The 17,822-nt window shown below is 33.2% G+C and overlaps 1 protein-coding gene across 1 annotated transcript in view; it reads left to right on the forward strand.

Annotated features, from left to right (window-relative positions):
• Positions 1-17,822, forward strand: part of Nek1 (NIMA related kinase 1) — a 227,734-nt gene that overhangs the window by 48,527 nt on the left and 161,385 nt on the right. The window contains 6 exon segments of the mRNA XM_023700104.1: positions 3,695-3,754; positions 4,000-4,059; positions 4,150-4,197; positions 4,358-4,432; positions 9,771-9,934; positions 10,015-10,146. Coding sequence (XP_023555872.1) covers positions 3,695-3,754; positions 4,000-4,059; positions 4,150-4,197; positions 4,358-4,432; positions 9,771-9,934; positions 10,015-10,146 — 539 coding nt within the window.

Here is a 17,822-nt window from a genome sequence, read left to right on the forward strand (position 1 = left end):
ATAGAATTATATATTGAACTGTTTTGAAAAAAGGGTCATGTATTAGACTTATCCTTGATTACACAATTGTATAGTTAACACAGAATGAAAAAGCAAAGAATACCATAGGTCAGTTATACTTAGGAGCATGCATACTGAAATTCTTGAAAAAAGGAATTAAAAGGACAGATCAAGCAATTTATCAAAAGAATAATTAGCAATTATCAAATAATACTAACTTTAGGAATACAGGGATGGCTCAAACAGTAGGAAACTTGATTACTGTAACCTTACTACATTACAAGATTACAGGAGAAAGATGTAAATAAGTCACCTTAGTACATTTTGAAAATTCAGTAAATTTAATACTAATCTTTGTTTTAAAAATTTCTTTGATTCAAATATGTAGGGTGCCTCTCTTTTGAAGGCCTACACTCTTTTCTTCTTTTTTGGCTAAAATGGGGATTGAACTCAGGCCCTTGCGCTTACCAGGCAAGTACTTACTCTACTGAGCTATCTCCCCGGCCCCTCTACACTATTTTCTTTGGGTGAATACTTTATATTTTGCCTAGCAAATTTCTATGCAACTCCGAAATAAAAGTAATAAGTGTATATTTGTGTGTGTGTGTGTGTGTGTGTGTGTGTGTGTGTGTTGTAGGTCCTATATATAATGATGAAAAGTTGGAAGTATTATTTGGAAGTCAGAAATAAGGCAGAGATATTTATTATCCTTGCCATCATTTAATATTTTATCAAGAGATCCTAGTCAATAAAGTTAAAAAGAAAAAATTGGAAAGTTAAATATTGGAACAGAAAACACAGACATTTACAGATACAGTTACCTGTCCAGAACATCTTAATGAAGGAGCAGAGATCTATGTTAATGGATGCTATGAAGTGACCTGGTAGGGTTGGAAAGATATCTAGGGGTAAAGCCCTTGCCTACTATGTACAAAGCCTTGGTTTCAAGCCCCACCCACCAAGTGGCCTGGTAGAAGAACAGATTTCACAAATGGATAATTGGTTAGAATATGAAATGGAAAGAAATAGCACCTTCATAGATATAATTTTTTTTTTTTTGCGGAACCGGGGATTGAATTCAGACCCTTGCGCTTGCTAGGGAAGCGCCTATTCCACTGAGCCATCTCCCCGGCCCAGGAAGGGGTTTTTTTGTTTTTTTGTTTTGATATAATTATTTTTTTTATAGGAGGAAAGATTTATTTAGCTTATAGTCTGTAGAGGTTTTAGTCCATAATTGGCTGGCTGCAAAGCAAGGTGACATATAGCAGAGCGGCAACAGTTCATGTCAGAAGACAGCAAAAGTAAGAGAGGAGGGAAGAAGGGAGGCAGTGAGGGAGAGAGGGCCATATATAGATACCTGCATCTATCTGTCTGTGTGTATGTATGTCTATATGTGTATGTTCATATGTACAGAAAGAGCCAAAAGCTATATAAACACTTGGGGAAAAGAAAAACTTATATAACTATCTTTCAGTAGTAAATTTATTGAGACATCATATGATAAATACAGATATAAGAATTACTCAAATTGATCGCCAATCACTTGGGTCAAAGCAAACATTATCTTAAACAAACCTTAATAGTCAATCCATTAAGGTTGTTGTACATGAATTTTCAATTTCTTAAGGGTTGGCAGTGTAGTTGGTTTTCTATGTTATACTACATCCTAAAGTGTCCCCTGTAGATATGTCTTCAGGTGTTAACTCAGAAGAATGTGCACTTGATACAAATTCTGTTCCTGAAGTATCTATGCATTTTTTGGTAGGGAGGGAGGGAGGGAGAGAGAAAGTGCCAATTACAAAGAAAAAATGTAGATACAAATAGAAGAATCTTTACAGTGTCAAGCAAAAGATCATAAAAATACGTTGTATAATAGTGAAAAATCAAAAAAATCTAAATTAGGCTTTTTAGGCAGACATAGTAGTGGTTAAACAACAAGGAAAAGCAGGAAGATGGTAATCATGGAAGTGTAGTGTTGTTTACCTTAGTGGGAAAGGGATGGCCTTGGGAGGACGCTTGGAGGGCTTTTGGATATTAGCAGTATATTATTTTTTGGTAGTTACATAGATATTTCCTTACGTTAGCTGAACTCTTACCTACTTAGATCTCTTGTACAAGGGACTTTAAATCACAGTCAATAAAAAAGAAAAAAAAAATAGGAAATCAGGAAAGGGATAAATGGAGTAGAATAAGAAAATTCCAGAAATGTGTATGTCTATTTACTATACCATAAATCAGTCATTTCAAACCAGTGGGGAAATGTGTCTCAATAAATTGTTATGAAATAATTGGATTTCTAAAGGAAAAGCATTAGATTACTGAATCAATCTATTCCTGAAAATCCATAAAGATTTTTATATAAAGGAAACTGTTAGTGGCAGAAGCAAAGATAATACTGGGATTTAAAATGTATTCCTTAAAAGCAGATACTATAGATCAAATAATTGGTAGTTTAATTTATGTTCTAAAAGAATGAACAAATTGAAAATAAGAAATATTTATGACAATTACAATAGTTGTATTTTCCATAATATACAAAAAAAAATCTCCTAAAAGTGAACAGTTTAGGAGCTCCAAAATTCAGTAACAATAAAGATGTAAAAGAGTGTTTATATTTAATATACTTGAAAATAGTCTCAGCATTTCCAAGAAACATAAATTTAAGATAGACTGATAATATTCAGTATTTGTAAAAATGTTGAGAAATGACATCTTTGGTGTGATTGTAAATTGGAAGATCCTCTTGGAAGGGCAGGTTTTCTCAACATTTGTATTATGTTTTTCCCTATAATTCAATTTCTTTAAAAGTTGCCTTTCTGAGGGGACTTGCATATGACACAAGGGAGTTCCTTAAGCATATAGAACAGAAAGAAATTGTAACCAACCCAATGTTTCTCCCAAGGGGAATAGTTATGTTAATTATAGTCCAAGTGTAGAAATTGCCATTGTTAATTTGCGTACTATGATAGCTGAACTATCAAGGCACATTGTTAATAAAAATTTTTATCATCTATTAACATGTTGAGATTTTATATGAAAATCATAAAATGCTTGAATTCTCTCAATAGCTACATATATATAGGTGTGTGAAAATGTCTGAAAGAATACTCATAAAAATATTAACAATGGTTATCTCAGGAGTGGGAAATGAAGTGGGCTATAAATTTTTTTTTTAAATATTTTATTTATTTATTTATTTATTGTGTGTGTGTGTGGCCAGCTCAGCCCACCAAGGGGCGGGGCTGGCTGGCATGTGGTGCTGGGGGATCGAACCGTGGTCCCTGTGCTTTGCTAAGCTTGTTCTGAGTAGGTGCTTTAGACCACTGAGCCATCTCACCAGCCCTATAAATTTTTATTCTTGTAACTTTTTAAAGAAAAATTTCTTCATTATTGGATTTTTGGAATGATGTTTTATCATAGAAGTAGCAATTTAAAGTTAATACCAAGAAATAAGGGTGAAATTAGTTGATTGGACAAGAAACCTTTCTAGCTTTTTTTAATCTAATATTTTCTTTGGCAAAGGCATATCAAAAATTGAAGTGTTTTCTTTGTTTTTAAAGAATAGTTTTTGAAAGAAATGTAATGCAGAACTGTTGGCTTTCTTTCTTTCTTATTTTAGTTTTCCATGAATTTGGAATTCTTAAGTGAGTGCCTAAAAGTCTTTATCTAATTTGTAGTTTTACTTTTTGTCCAGGCCCTTCAAACTCCAGTGAAGAAAGTGAATCCTGGAGAAGAAAGGAGGAAAATGTTTGAGGTATAAAGATATCTGTCTGCTTATTTTAAAGCTTTGCAGAAATAATTAAAAGAAACCAAACCTTACAATATGAAGCCTCCAAACCTTTCCTCATTTCTTTCAAATACACGTCTATAAGCTATTCATTTCTTTTTTAACCTCTCTGAACTCCCTTTGCCATTGGTATACTAACTTCTCTGATTAAAAAAATAAGAAAAGTAGGTGGTTATTTATCCACAGATATTTTTGTTTTTGTTTTATTTAAGGAAGTGCCAAGAAAGAAAAAATCGGAATGTATTGAAAAAGAAAAGAAGCAAAAATATCAGGTAGCTTTTTACTCTTATTTTTCTTTCTTTGAGAAGTTGTAGATGGTAAGAATTTTGAGTTCTAAGAAGTTTGTCTTTAAATTGTTGCAGATAAGTTTATTGAAGCTTGAACAAATGAAACGGCAAGAAAAGGAAAGGGTAAGAGAATTGTTTATTTTTTTCCATGATTTATTTCTCCCCTTCCCCACACACATACTTACAAAAGAATACACTGATTTTCATTTTATTCCTAAATGTATTTCATCTATTTTATATTAAATACTTCAAATTATGTTTTGTTTGTTTCTTTTCCCAAAAGTTGGAGAGAATAAATAGGGCCAGGGAACAAGGATGGAGAAATGTGCTAAGTGCTGGCGGAAGTGGTGAAGCAAAGGTATGCATTTCTACCAATAAAATTGTACATTAGTGTTAATTTTTCTCCAGTTTCACCTTGCTTTTTAAAATTTGTATTAGTGGCTGCTTTTTATGAATATTTAATTTCTTATGTAACATTTTCAGCATTTACTATGGTTTCTTTGTTTTCTGTTGTGTACTGAATTAATCACTAGTATGTCACTTTTAAAATTGCTTTCAAAAGTTCCATGTGACCATTGTGGTATACTGTTCATATCAGAGAAATCTGAAATAAAAATTTAAGTTTGTTGTTATTTTCCACGTAGCCTTAAAAATTAAGTTTCTAAAAGATTGTTTTTCATCCGACAGCCTCTCCAAGCTCGTCTCCCTTCATTTCCTACCCCACACTTTCGCTGTACTCAGTGCTGAACTAAAGACTTTATTTGTGTGGCCTACTGAATCTTTTGTCTTTGCACTTTTTTTCTCTTTACTTGATATCACCCCTCCTTTTTCCTCCCAGCCAGCACTACTTGCAAGGCTAGGATGGTACTTTTCCTGCCTTTTTTCTATCATTCTAAGCCTTGTACTTCCTCTTTTGCTTACCAACCATCTAATACACACCTCTGTATGATAGACTATTATTTAAAATGTCTCCAAGATTCCTGACCACTGGTGTATACACCTTATCTTCCCTCCCCTGGAATTCTGAATGCAGTCTATGAATGTGGTGATACAGTAGCTCCCTTAATTAGGCAATGGTGTGTGGCAGAAGTTTATGGGATAGTCACATGCATGACTGTCGTAACAAAAGATTCCTTTGTAGCTCACTGGAAGAAGAAATTAAGTCCAGGGAGTTCCACTTCTGTTAGCATGGAATGTAACAAACATGGACTTGGCAGGACAGTTTAGGTGCTTTTAGATTTCTGACTCATAAACGGGAAGAAAATGGTAACTTTAGTCACACACCCACAACAAGTTGGATTCTGCCAAAATCAGTGAATTGGAAGCCTCAGATGAGAATTGTGACTGTGGCTGACTCTGATTTTTCCCTTTATGTGTAGTGAGATGCTGAGTTACAGACCCAGCTAAATGTACCTATACTGTGTGTGAGCTAGGGAAACTGGGATAATAAATGGGTATTGTTTTATGGTGCTAAGCTTGTAATACTTTGTTGTACAGCAGTAGAAATTAATGCATTGATATTTTTCTGTGCTATTGTAATTTCTATCATCGAATTAGTTGTTAGCATATTTTTAAACTTTAAATTCACTGGCTTATGACCATTAATATTGCTATTTAGGTATATAGTATTACCTACCTAATTACTCTTGTTTCTTTTCCCCAGGAGTTATGTTTTGAATAAAAGTTGACTTTGTTTTGTCTAAATATATAATCTGACCTGAATTTACATTTTTCTCTCTTTAAATACACTTTTTCATAATACATATCAATAATTTATTAGGGCCAGCCAGATAGCTCAACGGACTAAAGCATCTGCTTAGGCAGAGCGCAGGGGCTGGAATTTAATCACCAGTGTGCCCTGCCAGGCCCCGCCCCCAGGACACACTGAGACAGAGATTGAGACTGGGTATGGTGGCGTGCCCCTGTAATCCCAGCACTTGAGAGGCTGAAGACAGGAGAATCACTGAGTCTGATCTGTGTAGTGAGACCCTGTAGACCCTGTACTAAATACATTACATTTTTTTAATTGAGCCACTTTTTTCATTTTTTTTATTAATGTAGACTTATACACTGTTTTTCTTAACCTGCCTTTTTTTTTTTTTTGGCGGAACCAAGGATTGAACTCAGACCTTTGTGTTTGCCAGGCAAGCTCATATTCTATTGAGCTATCTCCCTGGTCCCTAGTAATTTACCTTTAACTAGAACTTACTACTTCCTGAGTAAAAAAAAAACAGACTTTAATCTATTTTAAAATTAGCTTGCCCCATATCTTGTGTGATTAGAAAGTGACAATTTAACGCAAGAGTGGAGCCAGGAGTCTAGTTGAACATTTTGTGCAAGTCCATAATCAGTGTTGAGATTTTGATTGTTTTTCTGTCCTTCCTTTCCATATATTCTCCATGTAGTAAAGTCTTTTGCATACTTCTGGGTGATGAAGTGATAAAGTATTTTCCTTTGTCTAAATCAATATTTAATCATTATAGTCTACCTTTATCATATTTGATAAATAATTGAGGTAGCTTTTCAGAAGATAGCATAAGTTTGATAAATTTTTGTTTCACTTTGTAAACTTCTCTAATGCTTTCATTGGGGAAAAAATAATTTATTTTCCACGATTTAAAGCAAACTCTGTGTTAGTTTCTGTACTCACTCCTCAGCTTGAAATACTTATCTTGGTAGGTTTTTTTTTTTCCTTCTTGAAGTGTGTGGGATTGAATCCAGGGCATTCACGCTAAGTTATATCTCCAGTTCAGTGTCTCACTAATTTGTACAGTACAGACTAGACTCAGATTTGTGTCCTGGGTCAGCCTCCAGAATCCTGGAATTGTGAACATGTGTCACTATACCATGCTAAGCTATTTGATTTTTGCATACTTGCTAAGAATGTGGAGGCTCAGTACAATGTGAATCAAATTAAGGAAATTCTCAAAATAAAGACAAAATGGAAACTCACCATTAAGGGAAATGTTTCAAAATTAATACTGTTATTTATTATAAACTTCTTATACTGTGTTGTTATTCACAGTTGTCTATTATTTATAAAATCTTGGAATTTGTTTTATTTATATCTCTTATAAATGTATTTTAGAAAATTTATATGTCCTATATATAGTTTTGTTTATCTGGTGATCATAAAATATAAGAGGTATATATTGTTTAAAGGTACATTGTAGTACTATTCAGCAATAAAAAGAATAATCTGTTTATACATGCAACAACATGGATCAATCTCAAAAATAGATTGAGTTAAAGAAGCCAGACAAATATATATTATATAGTTCCACTTAGATCAAATTATAGAAAAGGCAGATACAATGCATAGTGACAGAAAACAGATCAGTAGTTTCTGGTAGTGAGACTATTCACTACAAAAGAGCATGGGGAATTTCCTGGGATAATTGTGGTTGTGGTGGTTATATGAGTATATCAACATAGGTTTATGGTTAGTGGATTTTAAGATATATAAACCAGGCTTCAATAAGGGTGATTTTTTTAAAAGGTCATATTGCTTCAGTCCTTTCAGATAGTCATTTCAGCAGGAGTACTATATGAACATTTTCAGACATGCTTATCTACTTTTGTTTTTGCTCACAGGAAACATTAGCATACAGTTAAGATACCAACATTAGACTAACCTTAAACTGTTTTACAAAAAAAGTAACAATGTTTTAATACAATTCTCCTTCTGATTTTTGACTAAAATGCTCATTTTGGGGAAGTATGAGAAACTCCTTCATAAAACTTCCTGCCTAATTCCTTATCTTTACTATTTCTAGTAGCTTTTTCTCATACTGTAATTTGATCTTTATATAATTGAAATGATTTCTATTTTTAAATCATACTTTAATTGTGTGCAACCTACCGTTCAAAGATGTTGAAGCAAATTGCTTCTTATCAAGTTATGGTGACGCCTTTAATTCTAATTGTTTTGTGTTTCTGTTTTTGTTGTTGTTGTTGTTCTGTTTTGTTGGTGTTGAGGATTGAAACCAGCACCTTATATACTGAGCTACATCCTTCCCTTTTTTTTGTGTTTTTATTTTGGGACAAGGTCTTGCTAAGGTATGTAGACTGAGCTGAAACTTGGCCTCCTCCTGGCTCAGCCTTTCAGAATATTGAGATAATAGGCAAGCACAACTACGACCAAACCTTCGTATCTTTTCTTAACCAGACTTCTTACTTAGATGACATTACTAGGAAGCTCTTCCTCCTTTATGCTCAATATTCTGGCTTCTGGTTTTTAAAACTTCACAGAAGGAAAAAAGTTTTTGGTTTTTTTTTTTTTTTTTTTTTTGGCTTCTTCCCTTTAGTCGTATCTGTCTTATTTTCAGTACTATTGACCTCTGTATTTGAGGTTATTAATTTCCTCTTAATGAAATTCTTCCACAATAAATTCTGTAATATGATACTTTTCTTATTTACTTTAAACTCTGACCCTTTTCTAGCATGCCTTTTCTGACTATGGATTTTCCTGTGGGGGAGTTCCTGTGTCTCTGTGATTGGATCTTTGTGTCTCTTTCTTTTTCTTTTATTGTCTGCAGAGAATCCATAAATCCATTGATCAGTTTTGTTTTTCATTGATTCCCTTTCTGTACTTCTAGTCTTCTGGTCTTGGTGTCAGTGCAATAATCCTCTTAATTATTTTTTCTCCACGTTGATCTTTCTCTTATTTGTACTTATAGTGCATAATATTGATTTATTGACCATAAAGACGTTTTGGTATACCACTGCTTCTAGAGCTTAGAAATGTTTTCTGTTGTGGTTATGTTAGTGTATACAACCCACATCAGCAGCACTTAGCTGAAGCAACCTTTATCAAGTTTAATGCTCCCTGTTTGTCTTCTTTCTAATTATGTTTGTCGTCAGACATCTTTTCAGTCCTATCTCTAGCATCCAAATATCTATATGTGTGGCTTATTTTCAGTCTTAGTTCTTTGATTTGAGAATCTAGCTGTGTTACACTGCTATCAAGGACAAGTTTTTTTTTTTTTTTTTTTTAAAAGACTTTTAACAAGACTTTTTTTAAAATAGAAATTTTTCCTTTTGATAATTTTTTTTTTACATGAATTCACTTAGTACATACTACTGGATGTATCCCCATATTCATTTACCACAGGACTGAAATGTTTCGCAGTTCTGTGTATTTTTTCCCCAGCATATTTTGAAACTAAGGGTAGATACCATATTTTGATTCTTTCATCTACATATAGTACGTTTTAGTGATGTTTATATCTTCATATCTACTATACTTGGTGAGTAGATTTAGAGTATGTTAAAAGCCATATGTAAATGTTTTTGTTAAATATAAGCTCATGTATTGTATAAGCAGGTTCTGTTCTTCATAGAGGCTAATCACATTTAAATTTTGTAGAAGAGATCTCCTGAATTGCTTATTATAAACTTGTTTCAAAATCTTTTAATTAAATCCAGATTTCTTCATATTTGCATGTATTTAGTGACATTTTAATGTTTTTTGTTTGTCACATTAAATTTTGTTAGTAACTGAGAACTCAACTTTTTGATTGTTGATGGTTATATCATAGTACAAGAATATTTTGCTTTTGGCCATGTTTATTAATACACTCAAATTAAGTAACTGCTCTTTGAAAGTTGAAATTTACTTTTTTTCTTTTGAGGATAGCATAGGCCTTTCAGACCTTAGAAGATAAACGTGTGAGAGCTCTTTGTTTAATCCCTAGGCTCCCTTTTTTGGCAGTGGAGGGGCTGTAGCTCCATCACCTTGTTCTTCTCGAGGACAGTATGAACATTACCATGCCATTTTTGATCAAATGCAGAAACAAAGAGCAGAAGATAATGAAGTGAAATGGAGAGGAGAGATGCATGGTCGAGGGCTTCCAGAAAGGTATGGCTGTGCTCTACAGAAGTTACTTGTGCTGTGCTTCAGAAAAAGTAATGAGAGTCACTGTGCATATTTATCTGCAGAGAAACTCTACCTGGAGTTCGTCCAGGATTTCCTAATGGGGCTGCAGGTCTTCATCATTTTCCAGATGCTGATGGTATTAGAAAAACTTTGAAAAGATTGAAGGCCGTGTCTAAACAAGCCAATGCAAACAGGTTGGACTGTGATGATCCATGAATTCATCCTTGTTTGTAACTTTGTCTTTTGTCATATGTAGCTTAGTACCTACACCTATAGATGTTTTCTTCATCAATACGTGAAATATTTTTTGCCTCTTCGCTAGAATAATTTTTTCAGGTACAAAATTGGCCCTTGAATTCATTATTACAGACATGTAACTCTTCAATTTAGCCTTACTTTTATTGTTCATTTACATGTTTAGACTGAGCATACTTTTTTAAGGAACATGTGATAACTCTTAACAACATATGGTAGCAATAATTTCATCCATTTGCTTTAAATAAAACAAAATATAGATTTAAATGAACTCACACTTTATGCAGAACTCCAAAGCATACTTTATCTTTTCTTCATCACTGAGAAGCCTATTTTTCTCTTTGTTGTCTTAGCATGTTTCCTCTTCATATTCATCTCTGATTTATACTTCTTTGTGATCTTTTTCATCAGACCTTTCCTATTCTAATTTTAAGTTAATTTAATCATAGTAACTGGCAGTAGCTGTAATTTGTATAGTCCATTTTTTCAGTAGTATGCATATATATTTTCTTAGAAATTCCCATTTCTTCAATAAATCATTTTGGTGAATTATAGAACAGATAACATTTTATGAAATTTTAGTTACATAATCTTTTCCTTACAATTTTTAAGTGTTCTAAAAATTTTATAACTCCCTTCCTGAATTATAATAGGTGATTAAAATGCCCTTGAGTACGTTTTAAAATTAAATGTACTTGAGTACAACAAATCATTGAGAAAAGTATAAAATAACATGAATATACTATAAATTATAAAGAAAATATGAAGCAAATTCTAGATTCTTTCCATTTTTGAGAAAGGAAAGGTCACATGTATTTTTGATGAATGGTAAAGCATGTATTGTGTGTGATTTTTATCTACCTATATTATAGGTCTTTCTACTATATATGCACTTTTAGTTAGAAAAACTTTTATTTTTAGTGGTATTTTTGGTTCATAGCAAAATTAAATGGAAAACATGAAGTTCTCATATGCCCTTTATCCATACACAGGCAACACTCCCGTATCAGCATCCTCACCTGAGTGAGGTTTCCCACACTGACCTGTTATTACCCAAATCTCACATTAGTGTTCTGTCTCAGGTACTATTCTCTTGTTGCTGGGGCAAATATCCAACACTCAAAATTAGTGAAGAAAAGGTTTATTCAGTTTACAGTTACTGAAGGTTTCAGTCCATACTCAGCTGACTCCAAGGCAGAGTGGTACGTGGCAGAGAGCAAAAAGGAGGAGTAGGGCTGGTGAGATAGCTCAGTGGTCTAAAGCACCTGCTTAGGCAAGCTTAGGCAAGCATTCAGGGACCTCGGTTTGATTCCCAGCACCAATGCCATGCTAGCCCTGCCCCCAGGGTAGACTGAGCTGACCATAAAAAAGAAAAAAAAGAAATAAAGGAAACATTTAAAAATAAAAAAGGAGAAGTAGAGGCAACAATGGCTACAGAGAGCAAGTCTGTCTCCCTAAAGCCACATTCAGGCTATCTGCCCCAGGCTGGGTTCAGTACTCACACCCATAACCCCAGAGGATCATGAATTGATCACAAACTCTAGAAGTCTGCCTCATGATTACACGAGGCTATAGGGGGACAACTAGACACAAACCTTAACAGGCTCACTCTTGGTGTTGTACATTCTATGTTTTTTGACAAATGTGTATGTGTCTGTATTGTAACAGCATATGAAATAATGTCACTACCCTAGAAATCCTTTGTGCCCTGCTTATTTTTTCCTCTCTTCTCCCTCCCCCCACCCCCAGCAACCATGGTTACTTTACTCTGTTCATAGTTTTACTTTTTCCAGAATAACATCTAATTGTAATCATGTAGTATGTGGCCATTTTAGGTTGGCTTCTCATGTGATATGCATTGAAAGTATCTCCATATCTTTTCATGGTTTGATAGCTCATTTCTATGTAACACTGAATTGTATTCCCATTTATGGTTATACCATAGTCTATCCATGAAGCTACTGAAGGATATCTTTATTACTTTCAACTTAAGGCAAAACTGCAATGTAAATTGTAAATAATGCTGCTACAAATAGCAGTGTGTATGTTTTTAGGTGGTTATGTTTTCAGCTCATTCAGGTAAATACAGGAGCATGATTTCTAGACCATATGTTAAGTGTATGTCTAGTTGTATAAAAAGACCACCAGACCACCTTTTAAAGTGTCTGTATCATTTTGCATTTCTACCAGCAGTGAATCTCACCAGGGGATCCTTCCCTTCATCTCTCCAGCATGTAGTTTTGGTATTTTGGATTTGGCCATTTTAATTGGTATATGTTGACGTCACACAAAGGTTTAATTTGTAATCCTTTAGTGACATGTGATGTTGAGCATCTTTTGTATACTTTATGCTGTTTTCTTTTTTTCTCTTTTTTATTAATTTTATTGAGAAAGAAATAGCAGTGAGACAGTTTTAAAACAAGTTAGGACAGTTATAATAATTAATACATTGCATATTGTTGTCTTTGTAGTAGTTATCATAGTACAAGATGCAGACGTGATATCTTGTCTAAACACTATTGTACAAATCTTTCTTATTGAACTAAGAGAAAGTAGCTATATATCTATCCTATTTTGTATGTACAGATATATATATATATATATATATATATACACACACACACACACATATATATATGTATTTCACTACAGAATGGTCCTTCATTTATTTTTATTCATTTATTTTATTTTATTTTTTTTTTGGCGGAGCCAGGGATTGAACTCGGCTGTTGCGCTTGCCAGGCAAGCGTGTATTCTACTGAGTCATCTCCTCAGCCTCTGGTCCTTCATTTATATCTCCATTTTTGTTTAGTTTTGTCAGAGATGGATATTCCATTGCCTTTCAAATATTGTTATGCTCTTTTCTGTATCTTTTTTGGTGGTTGTCTGTTTTGGTCTTACCCATTAAATTGGGTTATGCATGAACTTATGAAGGTTTAATAGTTTTTTGTGTCTTTTGAATAGCACTTCTTTATCAGATTTTTTTTCTTCTTTTTCAGTGCCGAAGATCAAACCCAGGGCCCTGGGCATGCTAGGCAAGCACTGTATCGCTGAGCTACATCCACATCCCAAATATGTCTTTTGCAGTCTGTGGCTTGTGTTCTCATTTCCTTGCTATTGTCTTCCATAGGGCAGACATTTGTAACTTTTTTTTTTTTTTTTTTTTTTTGTAACTTTAATGAAGTCATTCTTACATTTTTTTCATGGACTGTGCTTTTGATGTTGTATCTAAAGTTATCACCTTACCCAGGTTCATCTAGGTTTTTTCACATGTTGTCTTGTAGGAGTTTCATAGTTCTGTGTTTTATATTTATGTGTGATTCATTTTGAGTTTTGTGAAAGTTACGAAGTGTGTGTCCAGATTCATTGTTTTGCATGTGGATGCCCAATTGTTAAATACTTGTTCACTGAATTACTTGTGCTCCTTTTACATGGATAAATTGACTGTGTTTCTGTGGATTTGTATCTAAGCTCTTTGTTTGCTGATATAGTTGTACACTGCATTTATGCTTTAGCCAGCACCATGCTGTATTGATTACAGTAGCTTTATCATGTCTTAAAATTATATAATTTCAAACTTTTTATTCTGTTTTAATATTGAGTTGGCTATTCTGATGTGGGTTTTTGTTTTTGTTTTTTAATTTTTTCCCTGTTCATATAAACTTTCAGTCAATTTGTCAATATGTACAAAATTTTTTAACTAAGATTGGCTGAATCTGTAGATTAATTTGGAAAGAATTGACATCTTGACAGTATTAAATCTTCCTATTCTTTCTGTTGGACTGGACACTTCTTTGTTTATTTTGTTCTTCTTTTGTATTTTTCTTCAGACTGTTGTAGTTTTCCTCATATAGATCTGTGCATATTTTGTTACATTTGTACCTGCATACTTCCTTTTGGGGGTTGTTAATGTAAATTATAACATGTTTTTAATTTTAAAATCATTTGTTTGTTGCTGGTACTTAGGAAATTAACTTTGTAAGTTAACCTTGTATCTTGCAGCCTTTTCATAATTGCTTATTAATTTTAGAAAAATTTTTGCTCAGTTCTTCAGGATTTTTCATATAGACAATCATGTCATCTATAAACAAAATCAGTGTTATTTCTTCCTTACCAATCTTGTCTTTCTTTTGTTTTCCTGCATTAGCTAGTACTTCTGCAGAAAGAGCATCTTTGCCTTATTTTTTATCATAGCAGGAAAGCTTCATGTTTCTTATCATTGTTATGAGGTTTGAGGTTAACTTTGAGGTTTTTGTAGGTATTCATAATGAAGTTGTAGAAGTTCCCCTCTAGTCTTTGTTTTCTGAATCCCAGCTCTCCTTACCCCCATGTTCCATGAATGTTGCATTTTGTAAAATGATTTTCTGCAACAGTTGATATGTTCCTGTGATTTTTATTTTGTCCTGGGTTTTTGTTTTTTGAGGTTTTTTTAGGTAGAAGCTCAGTGTGTAGCAGAGACTGGCCTTGAATTCGAAATACACCTACCTCAGCCTCCTGAGTGCTGGGATTACAGGTGTACACTACCATGACAGGTGATTTTTTTCAGTTTGTTGATACAGTGAATTTTATATGTTGATCCAGCCTTGCACATCTGACATAACTTTCACTTAATTTTGGCATGTAAATTTTTACGTAGATTGTTGGATTCAATTTGCTAATATTTTTGTATCTGTATTCATGGGAGAATTGGAGTGTAAGTTTCTTATGTTATGAGATGGGTTCAAAAGTACTGTATTTGTTTCAATTTTTTGTAAGAAACTGTATTCATCTTTTCTCCCTGTAGTTCCATCAGTTTTTGCCTCATGCATTTTGATGCTTTAAGTACATTGATATAATTTCTTTCTTAAAATCTGGTAGAATTCAGCATTGTATCTCTCTGGTCCTGGTGAGTTTAAGAAGGTTATTAATTCAGTTTCTTTAATGAATATGGGCCTATTCAGAATTTTTTCTTTTTTCTATTTACTTAATGTGTTAATTTATTTATACTCTTTTAATATTGGATGAATTACCAGTTGTTCCTTTGAGGAATTGGTCTGTTCCATCTAAGTTGTCAAATTTGTGGACATAAAGTTGCTTGCAATATTTCTTTATTCTTGTAATGCCTATGGAATTGTAATAGTGTTTTTCTTTCATTTTAGATATTAATAATTAATGTCTTCTCTCTTATTCTTAACCCTGCTACAGGCTTATTGATTTTAATGATCTGTTCAGGTAGCCAGCATATAGCTTTATTGACTCTTTATTATTGACTTCCTGTTTTGATTTTATGGATTTTCTCTTTTATTATTTCCTTTGTTCTGCTTCTTTGGATTTAATATACTCTTCTGTTTTCAATTTCTAAAAGTAGAAGATGAGGTGAGTGATTTTAGATCTTTGTTCTTTTGTCATATGTGTAGTCAATGCTAGAAATTTCTAGTAACTCTGCCCTGCAGATTTTGATGTTGTGTGTTTTCATTTTTATTGAGTTCAAATTATTTAAAATTTTTTGGGGGGCTTTCTTTTTCACCCGTTGTTACTTAGAAATGTGTTGAAATTTTCCTGTTACCTTTCTGATTCTGATTTCTAGTTTAATTCTATTGTGGTATGAGAACAGAATTAGCTCTTTTAAATTTGTTAAGCTTTGTTTCAGGCCCAACATGGTTTAATGAGGTGTATCCATATGAACTTTAGAATGTTGTCATTGGGTCAAGTAGTCCATAGATGTTAATTGTACAAGTTGGTGATGATGTTGAGTTCAGTTATATCTTAATGATTTCTCTGCCTCGTAGATGTGCTCATTTTTGACAGAGGAGTGTTGATGTTTCTAATTGTAATAGTATATTCATCTTTTCCTGCTTCCAGTTCTATCAATTTTTGCCTCCTATATTTTGATGCTATATTGATTGGCATATGCTTCATGTTCTCTGGATCTGAGGTTTGATGTTTGACATTAGTTTAGAGGAAAATTCTTAGTCATTATATCTATAAGTGATGCTCCTGTTTCTTTCTTTTCTGATATTTTCATATATGTTATGCATTTTGTAATTGTCCTACAGTTCTTGGATATTCTGTTCATTTTTATTTCAGTCTTTTTTCTTTTACTTCCACTTTAAAAAAAATTATGTATTTGGTACAGGTTCTGACTATATACCTCAGACTTGTAATGATCCTCCTGTTTTATCCTCCCCAACGCTGAAATTATAGGCGTGTGCCACCACGCCTATTTCATGGCCTGCTCGGTAGGTCCAGGGGTGGCATGTGGAACAGGGTATCGAACTCAGATATTTGTACTTGCCAAGCAGGCGCTTACACTGCTGAGCTGTCCTCTCAGGCTACTTTTACTTTTGAAAGTTTCTCTTACCATACCTTTAAAGTTAAAAGTTCTTTGCCTGGCTCCATCTAGTCTACAGCTGAGCCCTTGAAAGGCATTTTTCATTTCTGTTACACTGGTTCTTTTCTCTGACATCTCATTTTTATTCTTAGAATTTTTATGTCTCTTCTTATATTATCTACATGCTTTTTTTCTTTTGATTAAAGACCTTGGTATAATAATAATTCTTTGAAAGCTCTTAATTTCATAATTCCATCATTCCTATCACATATGACTTTGGTTCTAATGTTTGTTGAGTTCCTTCAAATTGTGCCTTTTAGTTTGCCATGTTACCTTTTGTTGAAATGTAGCTATGATGTACTAGGTAAAAGTAATTATAAATAGGCCTCTAGTAATGCAGTAGTAAACTGTGGAGAAGAGAGAAGTATTCTGTGGTACATTTCATTCTTGTGGTTAGCTTTTGCTCTTGGACTATGGTTTTTCACTTTTGTTTCCCCTTTCCTTAGGTCAGGATAGCTGAAAAGGGCTGAGTTTTGTGTCTTTGCACTTCCCCTGTAGAAGGTCACAGCTGATGGGAGTTGATCATTTTCTTTTCCCTAGGTAGGTGAAACTGAAAAATCCCCAGCAGGTGATTTATTACCAAAATAATTTCTTCTGTAGGTAAGCAATTATTACAAACAGAATCCTATGCCATATTTGTATTTTTTTTATTTATTTTTTTTGAAATTGTCCAAAACTTCTTGTGAAGAAAAAAATCATTAAAGCATATACATAAAAATATTATCTATGGAAGAACAAAATTAAATAGCATCTTATTCCACATTAGAAAAAAAAAAAGGACCAAGTGTATAAGAAACTAGATTAATTAAAGAACTGAAAGAAAAGATCTATACTCTTTGAATGTTATACTTAGCAAACATACCTTTGAAAATTAAAAGTAAGATTTTCTAGTTATACAACTTGAAATATTTTAATACATCCAGAAGTAGTGTAAGGAAATAACAAAGAGCATAATTCAAAAAGCAAGAGAAGTTGCACTATGCTCCCGGATGAACAATAAAGAGCTCTCAATGGGATAGTTATGCAAGACAATATAAAAATATATATTAGATGAACCCTTACTTAAAGGTCATTGCAGATTTCTATGAAACAGTACCAATCTTATGTTGCGTTATACACTTTTTTTTTTCCCATTAATGTGTGTGTATGTGTGTATAAAAGACAGGGAAGAAGTAATGTAAAGTGAACAGAAAATGGAAATATACTTTTTAAAGTTTCTAATACTAGGAGAAGATATCATACAAT

This window comes from Octodon degus, unplaced genomic scaffold (genome assembly GCF_000260255.1).
Source record: "Octodon degus isolate 3935 unplaced genomic scaffold, OctDeg1.0 scaffold00121, whole genome shotgun sequence".
NCBI lineage: Eukaryota > Metazoa > Chordata > Mammalia > Rodentia > Octodontidae > Octodon > Octodon degus.